Source organism: Bacillus rossius, chromosome 1 (genome assembly GCF_032445375.1).
Source record: "Bacillus rossius redtenbacheri isolate Brsri chromosome 1, Brsri_v3, whole genome shotgun sequence".
In the NCBI taxonomy this organism is placed as follows: Eukaryota; Metazoa; Arthropoda; class Insecta; order Phasmatodea; family Bacillidae; genus Bacillus; species Bacillus rossius.
In genome coordinates this window covers 151,902,601-151,923,194 of record NC_086330.1, presented here as the reverse complement: position 1 = coordinate 151,923,194, position 20,594 = coordinate 151,902,601, and the positions used below count along the sequence as shown (strand labels likewise).

Here is a 20,594-nt window from a genome sequence, read left to right as displayed (position 1 = left end):
CAGCTGTTCTGTGTCGCGCTGCGCCACCCCCAGCTACTTGGCGCCCTAGGCGGTTGCCTAGTTCGCCTATATGGACGCGCCGGCCCTGACTAGGGGTGCGTTCCGTTAGCGGGGTCGGATACTGGCGGTTGCAGGTCGGGCTTTAGGGTGGCCTTCGGCCGGACGACGTCAATATATTTCTGTAGCTTAGAAAATTTGATCCCAGTTTTTGTTTATTCATCCTTGCATTTTAAATTTTTTCGAGATACATTCTGGCATCAGGGTTGTGTTTAGGTAGAAGTTTAAACAACTTCGGCAGCTTTCCTTCAACTACAGTGTTTTTTTCTGAATGCTAACATTTCTTCAACCAAGTACCTGCAACAATCAATGACGACGAAAAGAACTTCTCTTTGGTGTCGAATGTTCTCATTTTCTTTTTCACAAAATGTACTGGTAACATGTTTTCCTGCAATCCACTGGACCCTCGCAATTTGGCAACCTAAGTGGTTTTTTGAAGTTTCGTGAACCTCAATATCTCTTTGTGCATTACCTGTGCGCCATCCTTGATAGCCGTTACCAGATGACCAAGTAGAATGATGGTTGGGTAGTGCAAACAGAAGGCAGTGCAAACAATACGCAGAATCATTCCGTTTACTGTAAACCAACCAATTTCTATCTTTTACCATGCCATCAGGAAGTTTGTACTTCCGCAACTTCATTGATAATTTTCTGTTGTTGACTGATGGAAAATCGTATTCAGGATAAAACTCATTATTTTCCAATTTCAAGCCAAACTCTATGTCTCTGGCTGTCAGTTTGATTTCACTCAGTCTACAAGGATCACTGTTATTCTCGTCGGAAATCAATTCAGCAGATGCCACTTCAGTGTCCGGCATTATTATTTATGTGTTTAACTCAGGCTGAATGCTAGAGGGCAAGCTGAAAGATAATTGATCTTGAAATTTCTCAACTGCATTAAATCCATGCGAAGGCCCAGGAACACTTGACATGTCAGTGGTGGATGACATCGACAGAATACCATCAGTCACAGGAGGATTCTCAGCAGAGTAGTTGTTACCAAAAACTATGTAGGGTGAACCAGAAGTATCAGGATAAGTTGTTGACTGGCCCTACAAAATATCTGAATATTCCTCTCCATTTTGTGTGACATCATTCCTAAAAAATATATACATATATACTTTGCAAAATTGGGAATATTTTGAAATGCCTATTTTAATGGCCTAAAAAACATGTAATAATTTCATAATGAATTTACACACACACTAGAAAATGCCCTGAAGGGGCCCGCCTCGTGGCCCAAAAAAGGTGTTTCTAATATGCGTGTTGTCTTGAAAGTACTTAAGGCACCCGCCTGCCTGGGAGTGCATCCCGAACTTTCACTCGGTATCTAAGCAGCCTTCGCGGGCGACAGCGGTCGGTGCTGGAACTAGGCTGCAGTCGCATTCCCTCGGCGGGAGAGTCATTCATTTTCCCCCTTCCAAGAATTGTCACTGCCGTAATAGGGTGTTTCCAAACCTCCAATACTTCTGCTCTTATGGCGGAAAGAAAGATAATTGATATCGCGTGCAATTATCTCTCTTTCCATTCCTCCCCCCACCCCCCTTTCTTGTTGTTTCGAGACTACGTCCGTCGCATACAATGCGGTGACCTAATAATTTTATTTCTGCATAGTTTGTAGAAAGGTCCAGCGCATGCCCTTATATTAGTGCCACATACATCCCGTGAATAGTTAGTAAGATACAGAAGCCTGAGAAACCTATTTTTGGCCATGTTTCGGGGGTAATAAAATATTGTTTTTTATGTACAGTTCATTTTGAAAATATATTTTAGTTCTTACCTAAAGTTATTTTCATACCGAATCCGATTTCTAAATTGTTCTGTAGTATTCTGTTTAAACGTGTATTTTAAACACTATGTATAACTGTTCACTTGCTAGGTAGGCGAGCGCCTTAAGCAAGGGCAGTCGTTTGAAATGTGTGTTCTTTTCGTAGATAAATGGCATGAACACACATTTACATAGTTTCGGTATAAAAACGTGTTCTAACACACTGCAGCACGATTTTCTGGCATGTAGACGGGCCCCGTAATAAGTGTCTGATACGGATATGTACATTTGTATTTATTATTATATTTTACACTTACCTTTCTCGTTCTGGTTCATAAATAGCAGTAGATGTCGATGTTCCCTCAACATAAGGTTTCCACGCAGAACTATTACTGCACATCACCTCAATTATTTTTTTCCTAATTTCTTAATTGTGCTTAACTTTATAAAAATGCTTCTTCTTGCAATGGTCTGCCCACTTATCATCTCTAACAGTCCCTTCACACAAAATCTCTAAACATTTATATTTATATTGCGTTTGCTTTTTAGGCATGGCTACAATACCAGCATTATATCACGATTACACTTCAAAAACTAATTAATTCGAAGATGATAACAATAAGAATAATGCACAAGCACAACCCGACTTCGCACTGATACATTCAGTAATGGCAGACAATAGCCAACCAATTCTTGGCGTCGCTGCCAGCCAGGGGCGCAACAACAGGGGGGAGCAAGGGTATTTTGCTCTGAAACTTTGAAGTGGGGGCAAACGGGGGCAAAGAAAGTGCTGTGTAATAAATTTTGAGATAATAAAACTGCTTACATAGCACCATTTTCCACCTTGAAATACAAATTTTCCCGGGGGAGGACCCCCCCAACCCCCCGCTTCATTAGGGGGGATCGATGATTCTTTAAAAAAAAGGAATATTGCCCCCCCCTTTGGGAATTTAGTTGTTGCGCCCCTGCTGCCAGCTATAACAAGCAAAACAATGAAATGAGAAGGAATGAGTGTAAAGTGATAACACTTTTCCTTTTTCTGTCTATATCTTTTGACTTGTAAAGAAAGAGTGGGGAATAATCGGAAATATGGTCTCAACTATCAGGCGGGCATGAGCTGAACAGAGGTATAGAATTTCCAAGCCTGATAGAATGCATCAGATTCTCCTTTCAGTTGCACGGTCTGCGCAGGCGCGAAGCTTTTTATTTATTTTTTACTTTTGAGTGTGTGCGCTTATTGTCAAAGCGGGGATAGGGACCATCCTGAACCGACAGATGCCAAACTGCTTTTGTTGCCAATTTGATTTACAAGATCCCTTTCAATTATCAAAGCACCAGAAACATATTTTTACATTAGAAGCTATAAGTATGTAAATAATATATATATTTTTTTCTCGTCTTTTAACAACCCAACCCCCCCCCCCCTGAAATTTTAATTACGCTGTCTGCGTCGTTACCCCCCCCCCCCCCCCCCCTTGTGGGCACCCCTGCAGTTAGACACCGAACTGTGAGTAATATCTTACAACCCAGTCGCCCTATCATGTCTATATGCGAAAATGATAAGGCTGGTCGTCGCAGGGACGTGTTCACGTGTCCTCAACATGTGTACCAATTAGTAGTCCGGTAAGTTTCCTCCGCAGAGTTCTCCGACGCGGGTGCATTCTTGGTCAGTCATACTACGCCGGACTGTTCATTCCCACCTCAGAGTGTGATGTGCTTTTCACAGAGCTGGCGCCGGGCAAACAACAATCCCATTTTCAGCAAAACAAGTCACGACAGCCCCTGTTCACCACAGTATCGGAGAACGGCCCGCGTTAACAGTTAGTACGTCTATGTTAGTAACATGCGCAGAAGACATGAACCGTTCTGTGTATTTTAAGTCTATGGATTAACGCGTGTTAATATTTACTACTGTTGTTCTGCCATAAACATTCCTTACAATAATTATTATGTCACTTTTAGATAGAGAAACTTGTGTTTTTTGTCGCATATGTGATGGAAAGGAACAATCAAACATATTATATCAGGTGCTTATATATAGTTCACTCATTTGTATTTCCCTCATCCAAATTAAAATATTTTGATGAGAGGGAAAATTAAGAATTAATCAACAGTTGTTGTCCATTTAAATTAAAAAAAAAAAACTAATTAAGAGTTTGCCGCAGTGTTTCAATTCAATTCATAATATTTATAACTTGTTTTGAGGTTGTTGGCTGAAAACGCGGTCGTGTCAATTATCGATTAGGTTTTTTTTTCGGGTCGTTTTAAACATCAATTCATTTCGCAACTACATTACTTAACTATTTCACTCAGTCTCCTCATGTGTAGAAGTTCCATATCACACATCAAAGTTTATCCTGTGATCTTGATGCCATGGTCCTGTGAAAATTGATTCTGTGATTCATTAGTTATGATTGCTATGAATATGTAAAAAAAATCCAGTGGCAAGCATTACCCCTACTTCGCTCTTACTCTTCTCCTGAACTGAGCCACACTACTAGCCCATATACACACTTCTTATCTAACACATTATAATTTCCTATCATTCTTACAACCATAGAATTTTTATCCCGTTCCATATTTCTTGGTTCATTAAAGACCTTCTTAGTGTTCTCCCTCCTACTTCTAGACTTCCCCTTCACAACTCGTCTCCCCAGGTCCCCACTCTCCCACCCCGCACAGCATTTGGTACATCCATTCTAGCCTCTCCCTCTGCCTTCTATCCCTATGCTCTCCCACCCATTTCCTTCATTATCTCTGTTGAACTATACTCTCCCTTTTCATCACTATCAATTCTCCACCACTTACCCTTCACCCACCTAGCTGCTCTCCTCTGCACCCCCTCCAGTTCCCTCTCAATCACTGCTGTATAAGGGTCCCATACTGCTGCTGCATACTTAAGCATGGGTTGAACCATTGTGTAGGCCTTTTCTTTTAATAAACTACTTCCTCCCCTAAGAACTCTTCCCAGCATGCCCAGGGCCTGACTACCTTCTCCACTTGTTCCCCCCACCCCATATTTCCTTGTAGCCCTACCCCTAAGTATTTATAGCTTGAGGCCTCACCTATAACAACTACTCTCCAGTAGTAGTCCCTCTTAAGAACATTCCCTTTCCTTGTGAACCTGACCACTTTCACTTATCCTCATTCCGTTCCTCCACCCACTCTTCCAGCATATTTAAATCCTCCTGCAACCCTCTCTCCTCAGCATGCACAACACAGTCATCTGCAAATAGTCTCATGCCCATTTATTTCCTCCCCTAAGTCATTCACCATGATGGTGAAGAGCAGCTGTCCAAGGACACTGCCTGTGGCACTCCTGATGTGACACTTCCCTCCTCAGACATCTCGTCCTCTGTATGTACCCTCTGTTTCCTGTTCCTTAAGAAATCACCAATTCTGTCCCTTATCATTCTCTCCACCTTCTTCATCAACGTCTTATGAGATACCTTGTCAAAAGCCTTCTCAAAATCTATGAAGCAGGCATCGATCTGCTGTCCCATGTTTACTCCTTCCACTCATTTAGTTTATCGAAAGATCCTGGACATAGTAAAAACTTGTGATATAGGCTTACAATAAATTATGATCCTAAAATGTATATGAAAGAAATAATTTCTACAATACCTGTGACATAAATTGTTTGTATTGTGATATTCAAGTTTTTTTATTATTCAGAATCTTTCGACATGTTAAATTAAAACAGCTAGCATCATGTAACTTAGGATCAATATATTTAATATATTTAGGACCTTGCCATCAGGATCAAGGGACAAACTTTGATATGTGATTTGGAATAAATTTACCCAATGGTAATTGGCCACATGTTTGGCTAAATACCTGTCAGGTGGCTACAAGTCAGCAGCGGAAAAAAAAAATTTAATAAGAAAAAGAACCTTAACTTGAGAATGATTATTCATTAGCACTGCATGTAGTAAAGGATTAAACTGCACTAAACTGTTGTTGGAGCACCATCATGCTAGGGGGCACGTGAACTAGACTGAAGGCTACCGCTTAGTGTGTGATGTCACTAAATGACCCAATTCCCACCTCTACAAAGACCTGGCCTGCTCTCAGTTGGGAAGTCTGAAATTTAATACACGTGGGCTACTAAGACATACCAATGCCTTGCTTCGTAAACACATGGATTCAAGAGCACATATTTAATGTCCCGTGATATTTATACCAACTTACTTTTACATATATTATGTTTGAGAACGCTCTACGGCACTGAATCACTTACAGCGACATCTGATCCACACACATGGCCAAATAGAGTCGGGTTTGCTTTAGCTAGTTAAAACTACGGTGTGCGAAATAAAATGATTAGGTTACACAGTCTGTCTTCCAGAGGTAGGCCACGAGAATGAAAGAAAATGTTTTAAGAATTTTTTTTCTTATAACACATGTTTAGAGATTAAAAAAGAAAACTTTAATTCCTGAGTAGCTGTACACGACTTATTTAATGGGCGTTCATTAAAGACTAGATATTGTGCTCTAGGTTAAAAAAAAAAAAAAAAACAATTACATTCACTAAATTAAGCCAAGTTTTGGAGTAGCACAAACCCTTACTTAAATGCACAAACCAATATATGTATATTTCAATCAATTTCAAAGCATCGGATATCTTCGGATGATTTTGGGTCCGTGTGTGGTACAAATACACAAATTACGTTAAGATTTAGGATACTTTCTACTGGTTTCTTTAAGAGTCTGCTGTAAATGAACATTGACCTGGGGTGGCAAAACATTTGAAACAACAATTATTTAAGGGCTATGTTGCTCTGACACTGCTGCCAATCCTGGGGGTTTGCTGGCATGCTGTGTTTGAGTGCTGGTTCGCGCATATGCGCGCGCGCACACACACACACACACACACACACACACACACACACACAAGCAGACGGTTCAAAGAGAATAGGGAAGGGGGTGGAGATAATTGGTACTGAATCAGGTTCAGCCACTGGTTGACATCAACGCAAATGATAATCACAAATGTAAATTATATTGACATTCTCAAAACATTATTTCAGTAAACCATTGCATTAATTCTGTTACCTGAAGGAAAGGATAGGAAGGAGGAAATTTTACAAAAAAAACGCCATGGCTCCACACCCAGAAATTCTAGAGTCAAGCAGAAGGTCCTTAAATAACCAAACTTGTTTCTTTCATTATATTAATGAATCAATTGTATCAAACATTTTTTTTTGTTGTTACAGGATGAAAAGTATGTCGTCTTCCCTGACATAAAACCAGCTGCTAAGCACCATTTTCTGATAGTCACGAGAGAACACATCAGAGATGTTAAGAGTCTGCTACCAGATCAGAAGTCAGTCTGTAAGTTTTCTTTTAGCGCGTGAGGAGACATGAGTTTGAACAGACTTTCGCCAATTCATTCACACTTCTGGCAGCTCTCGTAAGTGTGTCCAAACTTCCCACTATCACTTAATCTGCGATATATATGAGACTAGTGGTTAGATAATTTATATGAAAACAGACTTTTTGCAAGTGGATAAATGTGGTGGATGTTGCAGTAAGCCAGTATGATTTTTCACTGAGGATAAGCTGGCTTTGAAGCTGAGCTACAAATCTAAAAAAGTACCATAAGTATTGTACCTAAAGTAGGCCCTAGATGGTCAACCATCTTGATCAAAAGGTTGCATCAATCATTGTTTTGTTGGTAGGTATGTAGGTAAACGCTGTATTTGATAAGCCACAAAAATGTAACTACACAAAAAGAGCACAATTTCACTATTAATTCACTAAATTCTCGCAACAAAAGGAATACTACCTTCCATATGGAAACTCCACTACGAATGAGTTTTGATCAAAAGATTTAAGGGTTGATTAATGGGTTTAATGAAGTGTGCGTCATTGACTTGATCTTTTGAACAAATAATTGACCACCTAGGCCCTCCTTAACAATGAGAAGTTCCAGCTTGGTGCAAAAGCAGCCCATGTGCAGAACTTCACTTCTCCTTTAAAATAAATAGTTACCGACTTAATCAACACTTTGTGATACACTTATGAGGCTCTCATATCCCTCACTAATCCATCTCACAGTTTCACACATATCAATGTTGATAGATCAAACCCTAATCCATTTATCTTATAGCTGTAAATTTTTTTCATTGCAGTAGAAGATTTGGTCAAAATTGGAAAACAGATTTTGGAAAAACATGGTGCAGATTTGCGTGATGTGAGGTGAGTCTCTTTCTCTTTCTCTCTCTCTCTCTCTCTCTCTCTCTCTCTCTCTCTATATATATATATATATATATATATATATATATATATATATATATATAATATATATACACGTGGTATGTAATATATAGAAAATTAATATATGTATATATTAAATAAATCAGTAGATAAGATGTCAAATTACTGATTTTGCTTGTTCATAATAGGCCAAATAATGTTAAATTCATTTTACGTAGCATAGTTGAAAATTTTCTTTAAAGTAGATACTTTAAAAAAAAAAGTGAATATAAATTGTCACTGATTTTACAAAGAAGACATCTTTACACAAATCCATTAGGTTTTTAACACACTTTTATTAGCTTTACTTGTAACTAACTAACTAACTTTGTAATAAAATCTTGTAAGTTTATTTTAACCTACTTATAATTGTCATATCAATTTGAAACTTTGCAAGTATATGTAATCTCGATGAAAATACAATAATTTCATGACTATGGCCTGTAGAGTGAATAAAGGGGAGGGGCCATAGGGGCAAAAAAAAACACTACTTTTGTGCTATGGGCGATAACCATGCTTTTTGTATATACATGAGTATGGGGCATGGTGGGAAGTTTGCCCGAAGTCAACTTCCTCCAACCACAAAAGTTCAAAAATTAATTCTTTTTCGATTTAAAGTGTTTACAAGCCATTCGGGATCCTCAAACACACAACCCTTCTCCCCCCCAGGGGGTCATTTTACCCCTGTATTTGTAAGTCGGGACAATAAAAGTACATTAATTTTGACATGCTTCCAGAGACTTCGGGCACCATCAGGCCCAGGACTTCGAAAATTGATTTTCTAGTGCCTTTCGAGGAATTTTTAATTCAGTATGAACTAAAAAGTTCAAAATAATCTTAAAATTTAAATAATTTGTTCAAAAGCGACAGAATTAACTACAACTCTGTATAATAAAAAAATTTAATAAGCAAAAAATAAGAATCAAGAAATAAACAAAACATTAAATTTTAATGAAAAAAAAGCATAGGGTGCTTGATATCAGTTGTCTTAAATTTTCTACCACTAATATCTATTCATTAACAGGGTAAAAACCTTTTATCCAAATATTTTTACAATACCAAATCTAAGTTTCAATTATATCCTTTTTTACAATGATAGATTTTTCTTTAAAAATTTTTTTCATTTAAGGGTTATTTATGTAAAGTTTGTAGTCATCATTTCAGTACCATTCTACCCCAGGTTTTTGACAGGAATAAAAATAGGTTTTAAGCCGCGTTTCTACTGAGGCAACAAGCGACAAGCAACATTTTGTCGTCATGTCGCATGTCACATGTTGTAAAGGTAACATGTTTCATGTCGTTCCTACGAGAAACATTTCCACTGCTGTTGCTCATGGTAGGCAACATGTTGCCTGTTGCCTACCCACATCCACTGCTTTCTACAAACACACAGCCATTCATCAGATTGAAAGAAACTATAGCAGCTGCTGCATTTTTGGTCTTGATTGGTGCTGTTGTTAAGTGAAAGTGAGAACACAGTTGGTTGAGGCGAGAGATATTCTTAGAAACGTGCCATTTCAAGAGGATATTGTGACGAAGTTAAGCCCTCTTAAAAATTGTCTCCAGAATTTGTAAAGAAGTTTTTGAATATATTTAGAACAGTGGTATTCAACTTTTTATTCTAAGGTCAATTGTTTTCTCAGCTGCATACCATATTAGTTACAGTCATTATTTTTTTATTTGAATTTGCTTTTCATTATTTAACAAGATGAAAAAGTAACTTGAGGTTTATTATTTACTTTTATATAATTAGTTAATAAAATACATTTCTGAAACAAAAACATTAGGATGATAAAATTGTATGTTAAAACTAAATGAATGAAAATATTATTTTTTTTACTTTTACATTACACTAAAATCATATTTAAGAATTAAAAACCATTTTAAAATAAAAATGTATCCATCCGCAGGTCTGAAAAAAAAACCTGGCAGGCTGCAGGGTGAAAGCCACTGTTATAGAAAAATGTCATCAAAGAGTAAGGAAATCTGAAACAAATTATCAGTTTTTAGTCCTATCAAAAGTTAGGTTGTTAGTAATGCTGTAGTTTCTGGCTACCAGAGACAGCTAAAAATACTAATGTTTCTTTTAAGAATTTTTTGGTTCCCTTACATCACACACATATATATATTTTTCAAATTTCTGCTACTTCACACTTAAACTAAGCCTCCATTGCTTTCACTGTATCGAGTTTTAAATTATTATTTTTGTATTCTGAGAGTCGAACATGTCACATGATTGGTACCATCTTTTTGAAAGCCGTCTTTTTCTTGCCTGTACACGTCATCTGTTTCCCAACCAGCGTGAAAGTTTGGCGACAACTGGTGACAGGATTCTTGGAAAGGCTAATGCATTTGACACTGTCACTTGCGTCGTGCAACATGTGTTAAATCGGAGTATACACCCAGGGTTCGACAACAAAATCACATTCGAGATGTTCCCAAAATGTTGCCTCAGTGGAAACTTGGGGCAAATTACAAAATTTTTATTTTGCTAATTGTTTTTTAGTTCAAATAAATGACAGCTTGATACATTGGTGAACTCATCTATTATGAAACTTTTGACAATAGAAAAAAATTTCTGCAACTGTACAATCATGATTTAAAAAAATTAATTTACCTTATAAGTACAGTAAAATCTCATTTCAAATATTACAATGTACCTTAAAAACCCATAGTTTTAGTACATCTCTTTATACTAAACTGTTAATTAATGTAAAACATCTTGTAGGGATCTGAAATTATACACACTTTGGAATGAGAAATCTTTCATAGCGATGTACTTGGTAGTGAGGTATCACTGTAGTCTGTGAATTGTGGTGGTTAGAGTTCTAGGAAAGTTGAAAACAGTGCATTTATTGTGTGTTCTGCATTGTGTGTGCAGGTTTGGGTTCCACTGGCCTCCATTCCACTCGATATCGCACCTCCACTTGCATGTTATCTCCCCAGCGAGCGAGATGGGGTTCATGTCTCGTTGCATCTTCAGGCCCGGCTCGTGGTGGTTTGTCACTGTGAGTACTGTAGTTTGTCAGGAGGTCCATTGCAGTGCCTGGCATGGTGTTGAGAATACGTAGATCGAGTTGTCCCAATAGCTTAGAGCAGTCCACAGGCTAATTTTTGACCGCCGAGGTTTGGGTAGCGACCCTCCACTCTAAGGCTTATAAACCACGCAAGACAGAAACAGTTAAATGATGAGGTTTTCAAATACCAGTTCATAAATTACACAAAGCTAAAAAAAAAAAACTATGCAAGCATCAGCCAACTTTAAACATCTGGCATTTTAGCTTGCGCTTTGCACTTCTGGATTTGAAGTGAAGTGAAGTGTCCCAAAAATTTTCTAAGATGTGTACAAGAGGCTACGATTTTCTTTTTAACTTATGCGTTACTTTTCACTCATTAAACAATTGCTCAGTGAAAGAAAATAAAGCTATTGCATCAAATGATTAAGAATATCACATGTTTTCTTGGAAAACATTATTTATGAAAAGAATTTTGATGAATAAATTTTTCTTCTGTATTACACAATCAGGTCCCTTCAGACATTACAATTTGATAGGGATAAGTTTAAAAAATAAATATGTCAATATAAGCGATAAGCTACTAAATAATAAATGTTATACACGTAACATGATATATACACAAATTTCATTTTTATGTTGAATTCGACTATGATCCTGTGGGCAAGAAAATCTTTAGGAAAACATGGTATGTATCTCTCAAGTAAGTGATTTCTATGAAAGCCTCAACAAATCATGTTGACCCATAGGCTAGTTTTGAGTACGGGGTGAAAGTGTAAGCAAATCATCATGATATTCCTATACAAATTGACAATGCATTTGAGGTTTGCTCTGAGTGGAAATTGCAGACTTCAATTTTATTTGTGATTCTTATTTTTTAAAAATTTTAATTGCAAAATGTAATCCAGAGTTTTGAATAAAGTGCATGTTTGCATTTTAAGATAAACTTTGTAATTTAATATAAGTATACTATTTAATGCTTGCAGGATCTATAATATAAGGAACTGTTGTTCCGTAGTCTTAAAGCTATTGTTACGAGTAGGGAAAACAGGATCGTAAGTGTAGCCCAATAGATTTTCGTACGGTTTTATTTACTACCAATATTTATATTTACATTAAGAATAAATCACCACACTTAAAGTCTGTTCACAAATCACTAAGTACCGTATATACTCGTGTATAGCGCGCCCTTTTTTCCCCTCAAGTAAAGGAAAAAAATAAGGATGCGCGCTATACACGGAAAAAAAAAAAAAAGTGAGTAGACGAGGCGGGGAGGAGTGGAAGTCGTTAAAGCCTGCCCCACACGACACCCATTTCCTTAGCAGTTTTCATGTAATTTTTATGCTAGCGCGCCTGCTCCCGTGTGGGTAACAATTCAGCACCCTTCCAAGGGGTCTGGCTCTGGGTATAAAAGTTTTCATAACCGAAGTCTTAGCCAAAACCGTAATAGAACGTGTTCTATTTTTCTGCTATACCCACGAGCTGGAGCCGTCAAGATGGCGGACCCACGTGTTGCAATATAACCCCGTATATAGTCTGTATTGTCAACATTAAGGGACGTAACAAATGTAATGGTATGCCAAATGAAACTTTATAATAGTAAAACTACTATGGAATATATTTGTTAAGCTGAAATTGCCACAGAAAGAAGTAATCGTAAATTTTAAAATACGTTATGAAAATACGTTGCAATATATATTACCCATTATCTCCCATTGCATTAGTAGAAGTTGCGGTAGCGTAGTGGCGAAGGGCACGATGGCAGCGGTAGAAGGGCGATTTTGAATGTGGTTCAAATCATCATCAGTCCAATTTTTTTTTTTTTTTTAAAACAGATAATTAAATTGTACATACTGTGCTTTCTGCAAATATAAATTATTAGAATTCATTTATGATATAATATTATTAACTACATTTAGGTGTCTCAGTCCACTGATTTTATTCGTAGTACTACGTACCTAGATTTATTTTTACTTTTAAAAAAGTAAAGTAAAATCACATGTTCACAAATAATTTAAACCAAAAGTTAATTTTATAATTAAAACGCCAACATTTATTAAGAAACGAGTGTCCATAAATTAATAATGAATAAACTGATACTTCATAGCGACACACCTGTGAGGGTAAAATAAAACATGCAAAATGTTTTTCTTCACCTAAGATTTAAATTTATTACGCGATATGTGTGTGTTTATTTGTCTCACTGGGTTACAAAAAATATTAGTTACAATTCCTCTAATTATGTAGTTAAATATATAAGTAATCAATAAATCTTATATATAACATATATGAATCATTTTTTACTATTACAATGAAATTAGCTTGATTAACTGTATAATTAAATTAATATTAGAATTTAAACCGTACATAAACTACATTTAGTAAACCCAATGTCCCTTGTATCATTGAAATTTATATATTTTTAGATTTTGAAATCAACCTACAACTTAAAAATATATTTGTAATTCCAAAATTGCTCTTAATTTGTTTTTAAATATTAAACCAATTTTGTTATTTATTTGCAAATGAAAAATATAAGATAAAATATCAAATAATATTTCCGCAAGTTACATAATTTTTAACACAAACAGGTGTAACTTTCACTTTTTTTTTCAGTATTTTGATAAGTTGACTACGACAGGTTTATCCTCCCCTGATATGTTTGCTTTGGTCGGCAACTGCGTTGGCTGGTTTTCTGTTAGCATTCTAGGTATCGTGTGTATGGAGTTAAGAAATCTTTCTGCGGTTCTGCTATACAAATTTTTATGAAAATTTTTATACCCATGGGTATAACAGAAGTTATAGCAGAAAATGGGCATCGTGTGGGGTGGGCTTAGCTGCCGGTTGACGGGTGACGTTTCTGGCCAGCCCCCACACATACGCACAAGCAACAAGGCCTCTCTTTCTCACACACACACACACACACACGTGCGCGCGCGCAAGCTCGCAGGTCTCTTGTTTATTTTTAGACCTCCCCCTCTACAGCTAGTAAAATAAAAGAGAGAGAGAGAGAGAGAATGTTGACACCAGTCCCCCTCCCACTTCCTTCGCTTCGTTGCAGCTGCTACCGGTGAGTCATCTAGTCCTCCGTGTCACATTCCTGTCTGCCTCCCTTCCTCCCGCCCACGTAATAGTTGTGACGATACAGCGCTTCATTATCTTCCGTCTACACAGCAGAGTTTAAGTATTTTCCTGACGCATCACCACACATCAATTTAAATTATCATTTGTTTCATACGTAATTACTTAACAGGTACCACAAAATGTTAGTACAATTTATTTACGGGAAAAAAATTTTTTTTCTTTGGAATTTGTTGCAAAAATCGTGGTGCGCGCTATACACGAGTAAATACGGTATCTGCCCAGTCCACAGTTCACACTCCTCACTGGATCTAGGCTCAACAGTGGTTCGCCCCTTACCTCACACCTGTCCACACACAGTCTCACACCACTCGGTCACACACATATGGTCCCGTCGCACCGCTCTCAAAGGGAGGTCTCTCGTCCTCACCGAACGCGTACTTCACTCAACTGGCACTTTCGGAACTCTTGGAACTCCCGCGGAAGCCGGCATCGCCGCTTTTAACCCTTGACAGTCTTTCTGGAACAGACTGGAGTAGTTGTGACATGTCGCGTCATCCTGAGCCGACCAGACATTTGAAGCATCCAGAATAACAGTGCTTATTCATGCCACTCTACGCAGAATTCCCAGGCCACTAAGGGATAGATAACAGCGCACATAGGGGTATTTCAACGATCCAAGCGGCCGAAAGTCCAGTTATCAAAACAATACACATTTTTACGAAAATGACTACCTGAGGTGCAGGACACGTCCGATAACTAAACCCAGCCCCTCCCGCTCCCCGCTCACACTTTACGCACCGTTACCGTCAGTCGGAATCTGATTGTATCGCTTCGTGTACGTTTTCTGTTCTCAGTGCTATACAAAAGCTACACTTCAAAAGTGAAATTTAATGTTTTTAAGTTGATCAGTGGTGGGAAAAATCATGGATTCTGAAACAACAGGTCAGTAACTTATATATTTTAATTTCTATAATTTATTTGTTTAGAAGTTCATTTTTAAGCTCTAAAAGTAGACCCTTCAATGGACTTTCTTTTCTTTTTTTTTCTTCATAAAAATATATTGTATAGGTACTTTTTCATTCTATCGGGATAGATCGGGCTAAGATTTTGTTTGCAGTTCATTGTTCAATGTATTTTCTTTTAATAAACCCAGGATTTGGCCCCGGATAAGCCCGGATAAACAGAAATTTAGTGTTTTGAAAATTGTTCAGTAAATTGTATGAAAATATTCTTCATTTTTTGGCTTTAAATGAGGTGTTAATTTGTTTTAGGTTTTATGGGTGCATCGAGAATGAGGATCGTTACTAGGAAATACTTGTTTGACCGCATGAACAGTGAAAATTTACCTAATTTAAATGCAAAACTTAATTCCTTGAAAAATCAACTCTTATCTTATAAAGGCTACAGCAATTACCAAATTGAATCTTTTAAAGCAATTTTGCACATTTCAAATCAGAAATAAAGAAAAGATGGACTAAAGCTCATAACAAAGAAGATATTTTTCTTAAATACAATCACTCTTGGCTAGAAGGGACCTTTGCGATTCCCATTTCCGACAGTCCGGGAAGTCGGCCAGGTCGACCGAGTAAATCTTTTGGGGAGCTGAGCGAGAGAAGAAAAAGAAGAAAAACTGAATATCTTCGCTCTAACTTTGACGAGGACATCATGGTGCATGCTGCTCAAGTAGAGTTAAGAAAAACTGGAAAGCGAGATGCTTCGAATGTACTCAAGGAAATCGTCCGTTCGCCAACTCGCGCAACAAAAAACAAAAAGGCATACCATCGCACAAAGTCATCAAAAGATATAATTATCCCTTTGACCATCTAGGAAGCAAATCAAATGTTCATCGATGCAGACCAACACGAGAGCAATATGATATTATAAGAAGCATTAATAAGAAATTATTTCCGTGTTACAGTCTTTTACAAAAAAAAAAAAAAGTGTTATCCGCCACAAGAAGCATGCACGGTAACTAGCACTAATGCAGAAGAAGTTCAATTGCAGCTTTTGGTCGACATTACCGTTAGGCGATTATCAGAGTACGTATCTGGAAGAACGTGAATCCCTAAAATTAATCTGCAAATGGGGCTGCGATGGGTCCCAGCAATCCCAGTACAAACAAAAGTTAGGCAGTGATGCGGACAGTGATATGAACATATTCCAGAGCTGCTTCGTGCCTTTAAAATTAGTGTGAGGAAAAAAAAAATTAAAAGACTGTATGGAGAAATCCAACACCCTCTTCTCCTAGAAAAAGAAAAAGGGAGGGGCTTCTCCTTGATTTTGTCGGCCTATAAGATTTAGATTCGTCAAAGAAACTATTGATGTTACACAAGAAGAAATCAATCATGTCAATACTTCTATAAACTCGCTCATTGCAACTGATTTAGATTTGTGTGGCAAAAAAATTTACCGTGAAACATGAGTTCATAATGACCAAGTACTTCTGGTCATATCGACAAGATTTCGCACGAAAATATTCTCGAGAAAACTGCAATAGAGACATCTTTAACCACCTACTTTTAAGTTCAGACCCATTAGTGAGTTGTAGAAGGAGAATAAAAAAGAGGAAGCTAAATTCTTACCTACCTGAAACCCTAGAAATGCTGTTGCCTGCCGATCCAAACCCAAAGTGTTCTTCAGGAAGTGACTAAGAAAACTTGTTTTTGGATAATAGTGTTTGATGATTATTATTATTATTATTATTATTATTTGTATTAAGTATAACCTAGGGTTTATATTAACTGTATTTTTTTATAATTTGTTTTTCATCTACCTACTTTGTGACTGCAGAACATGTTCATCTATCTATCTATTATTCATAGGGCCAAAACCACATTATATAGTGATTAAAAAAAGGAATATATGAATATAATTGTTATTTATTTATTTTTCTAAAAATTTTCACAGTTTTATTTATAACAAAAAAATAATAAATGTAAATAAAAATATAATATATATTATATATAATAAAAATAATATATAATATAAAAATTGAGGCAACACTTTCTTACTATGTTGAAGATCAAAGTAACCCTGGAATTGCATTTGCTATCTCTCTTCAGAAAAGTATTAAATCTAGGTTTCAGTTGTACACAACAGTAAAAGATGTCATGATTGCAACGGTACTTGAACCACGCTTAAAAAACATTTTGTTGCAAGATCATGAAAAACCAATTTTCATTTATTATTTATTTATTTATTATTTTTATTATAAATAAATTATGGTTTTATTTAGTTTATTTATTTATTATTTAATATATTTATATATTTATTTAATTAATTTATTATTTATTTATTTGTTTATTTATTTTATCTAAAAATTCCTTTAATCTTAAAATCTGTTGGACCATGAGTTGATATTTAACATACCAAAAAATATATTAATTATTGTGCTGGTATTTAAAATTTTAATATTTGCCCTCAGTTTTTAGAATTTTCCCATCCTTGGCAAATTATTTTCAAAATGTATCCCCAAGATATATTTTGAAAAACATTTGCATTTTTTTGACCTTACACTTACTTGCAGCACATTAAATCACTCTGACAACAGAACCTAAATGATGCTATTAATCATCCTGCCTTTCTGGTCCTGTCTGGCTGGTTCTGTCTGTTCTAGGCACATCTGTCTGCTCCATCCTGTCTGTCCCGCCTCTCTCTGTCTCTCTGTCTCTCTGTCTTTGTCTCTCTATGTCTTTCTCTCTGTTTCTGTCCTGCATTTGTCGGAGTATCTGAGGCTTCTTGCTCATACATGGGATATGGTCAGGGAGGGGGTGGTTTTTAAAGCACTATTTTAACTGTCAGGAATTTTAATCTGGTAAGTGGCTCTTCAAGTATTAATTCATAATTTTATATTATTTTTAACTGTTATCCTTTATTATTTTAATTCTAAAATACTATAAAAATTAATGTGCCAAAGTGTAATTTTACATGAATACATAAATTAATACATAAATACATAAATATACAAATACATAAATACATAAATAATATGTCAGCAATACACATCATCATCCTCTTCTCATTATTGCACATTAAACAAACCCACAAACAAATAATTGTTGTTCCCTACACGTAAGGCATTAGTGAAAGCTATAAAATTTTATTTTAAAAATGTATTTTGAAATTTCTGTTTTTTTATTAAGAATCAATGCATCATGTCAGGTTCTGGACTTAAACTTAAAATTAAAGAACTTTCATCTTTAAATCTCTAACAACCATAAAATTTAGAGAGCAACTTTACTAACACATAGCATCACTAGCTGAATGTCTTTGTCTTTGTCTACATATCCTCCTGCTCTCACACACTGCTCCCCTTCTTCCCCTCCAACTTGCCAACTTCCCCTCCAATACTCCCACCCTTCCCCTCTATGTTCTCTCCCGGACTTCCCCTCAACTGCTCCCCTCGTGTAACTTCCTCTGCACTGCTTCCCTCCTCCTCATGTATGGTCCCTCCCCAACTTCCCTTCCACTGCTCCCCTCCTTCTCGACCTCTATGTTTTCTCCCCAATTTCCCCTCGAACCGACAACCTTTAGTTTATGAGTTAGGAACGCTAACCACACGCCCACGAGGCCTGTATAACCCGCATGGCCTGGATCTGCGAGGGATGAGTTTACTTTTTTCACCACTTTTCAACTACTCATTTCTGGTATTGAGAATCTGCCAAGACATTTGCTGTAATAAGTGTCAATGTTTTCACCAGATGCCATTCTGTAACTTCAGATGAATTCGTAATGCGCACGTGTTTCTGGTTGGTGCAAGGGAAGCAGAGCGCGGTCTGGTTCCCCAGTTCAGCAGTGTGTGGCTTTGGGTACAATCGAAATGCACGAATATAGATGAGCTCTTAGTTTCAGTGTAAGAAGCAGACAACAGACAATGGATTGTGTTTTTTAAGAGCTGAGTGAAAAAAAATGTTTCAGAAATTTTGTGTGTCCGTTTGAAAACTAGTAATTCTACTGAAATAATGTATTTTAATTTAATAAAATAAGGTTTTTATTCATCCTGAAAGTAGGAGAACCGACGATTCCTTTGGTTACATGGGATATTTGCCCCTATATAGGTGAAAGTGTAAATTATCTAGGATTGTTTGTTGGTTTAAACCAAAATTCAATATCTTGCTTGAAAAACATTTCTACCTTGTCATTTGGAGTATAAAGGGTTAGATCTCATTTATTATAACTTAATTTTTTTTATACAATTTTATTGAGTAAATTACGTACTAGATTTAAACAGGTTTTTTAATGGCCCTAACTAAAAAAGGCAATGGCAATGTAGAATGCTATCATCGGAAATAGTTTGGAAGCTAAGAGAAGTACATAGTATGTATGGTACGGAACCCTCTGTTAGTCCTAAAGTGCATTGCAACTGATCAGGATATTTTTGAATTCCTGACAATGGTTTTGTTTTTGTCAGGGTGTTAAAATATAAAAATACTTGTCCTAATATGTTGTCAGTTGAAGGTCGCAAATGTCTGATTTTTAAGTTGATGTTTGTGTAGTTAACAGAGTGACTGTCAAAATTTGGTTCCAATATGTTGAGATCAGCTTTAATACATTATGTTTACTCTAGGTCATTTAAATTTTATTGTACATGGTCAACAATGTAAACAAAAAATTAAATAGTTTTTAATGGGGCTGCAGCATGTGATACAACCTTATTTGGTTACATAGACACAGTGTAATAGTTACAAGCAATGTGTCATTATGATTTATTATTAATTCTTTAGATGTATCTTTTACTTCAGGTAACTAGGTAACAGGTACAGTAGGCATACATGCAAATTTAGAGGCTCTGTTTCAGAAGAGTATTAGGCAATTTAGTACGTATTTCAATTAGTGTTAGTAATTATTGCATTTATTTTTATTTAATGTGTAGCTTTTTTTTTCAACATTTCATTGATATGTTAAATTTATTAAAATAATTTTTTTTTCCAGCCGGAATATGTAATGTCTCGGCTGTGAACACCTGCAGAGATGGTAATATTCGTACTGGAATTTTGTGGTGTAAGGTATAAAATAATATTAATTTATAATTTAAATAACTATGTGTGAATAAAATGGGATTGTTGTTAGATTAAGCTTAATTACACACACACAGAATATAACTATTATGTTGTGGGACATATTGTATGTATCATACATTGTCATACATAATGTTAAAAAATAAATGTTTTTTATTGTTATTATCTTTTTAATTTCCTTTTTATTCTAAACTACAAAATTAATAAGGTTGTGATATATATTTTTTTTAAACCAAATTATTCCAACACTTACGATAAAAAGTTTCCTTTATGTATGTTTATGTTTACAATCACTGCCATACAATACACGAAGTTTGTTTAAATACAATTTTATGCAATATACTGAAGGTACACAATGTTCATAGTTACGTATCAGTTGGCATCCTTAGTCAACTC

The 20,594-nt window shown here is 36.2% G+C and overlaps 1 protein-coding gene across 2 annotated transcripts; it reads left to right on the top strand.

Annotated features, from left to right (window-relative positions):
• Positions 1 to 3,681: 3,681 nt before the first annotated feature.
• LOC134546297 (adenosine 5'-monophosphoramidase HINT3-like) lies at positions 3,682 to 20,360 on the top strand. Of its 2 annotated transcripts, none has more exons than XM_063389018.1 (5): positions 3,682 to 3,852; positions 7,042 to 7,159; positions 7,960 to 8,026; positions 10,965 to 11,091; positions 15,453 to 17,045. In XM_063389018.1, exons 1-5 carry the CDS (start codon positions 3,775 to 3,777, stop codon positions 15,474 to 15,476), a joined length of 414 nt encoding a protein of 137 aa, XP_063245088.1. In that variant the 5' UTR covers positions 3,682 to 3,774; the 3' UTR covers positions 15,477 to 17,045. The 2 variants fall into 2 exon arrangements, with proteins under 2 accessions (XP_063245088.1, XP_063245087.1); XM_063389017.1 differs by lacking the exon at positions 15,453 to 17,045 and adding an exon at positions 20,113 to 20,360 and having other exon boundaries at positions 3,684 to 3,852.
• The last annotated feature ends 234 nt before the right edge of the window (positions 20,361 to 20,594 follow it).

What these genes read in the sequence shown, in the direction of transcription:
- LOC134546297 (XM_063389017.1), top strand. Translation starts at nt 3,775, where the DNA reads ATGTCACTTTTAGATAGAGAAACTTGTGTTTTTTGTCGCATATGTGAT. An exon ending in AATCAAACATATTATATCAG is followed by an intron (nt 3,853 to 7,041) that starts GTGCTTATATAT and finishes TTGTTGTTACAG; the next exon opens with GATGAAAAGTATGTCGTCTT. An exon ending in ACCAGATCAGAAGTCAGTCT is followed by an intron (nt 7,160 to 7,959) that starts GTAAGTTTTCTT and finishes TTTTCATTGCAG; the next exon opens with TAGAAGATTTGGTCAAAATT.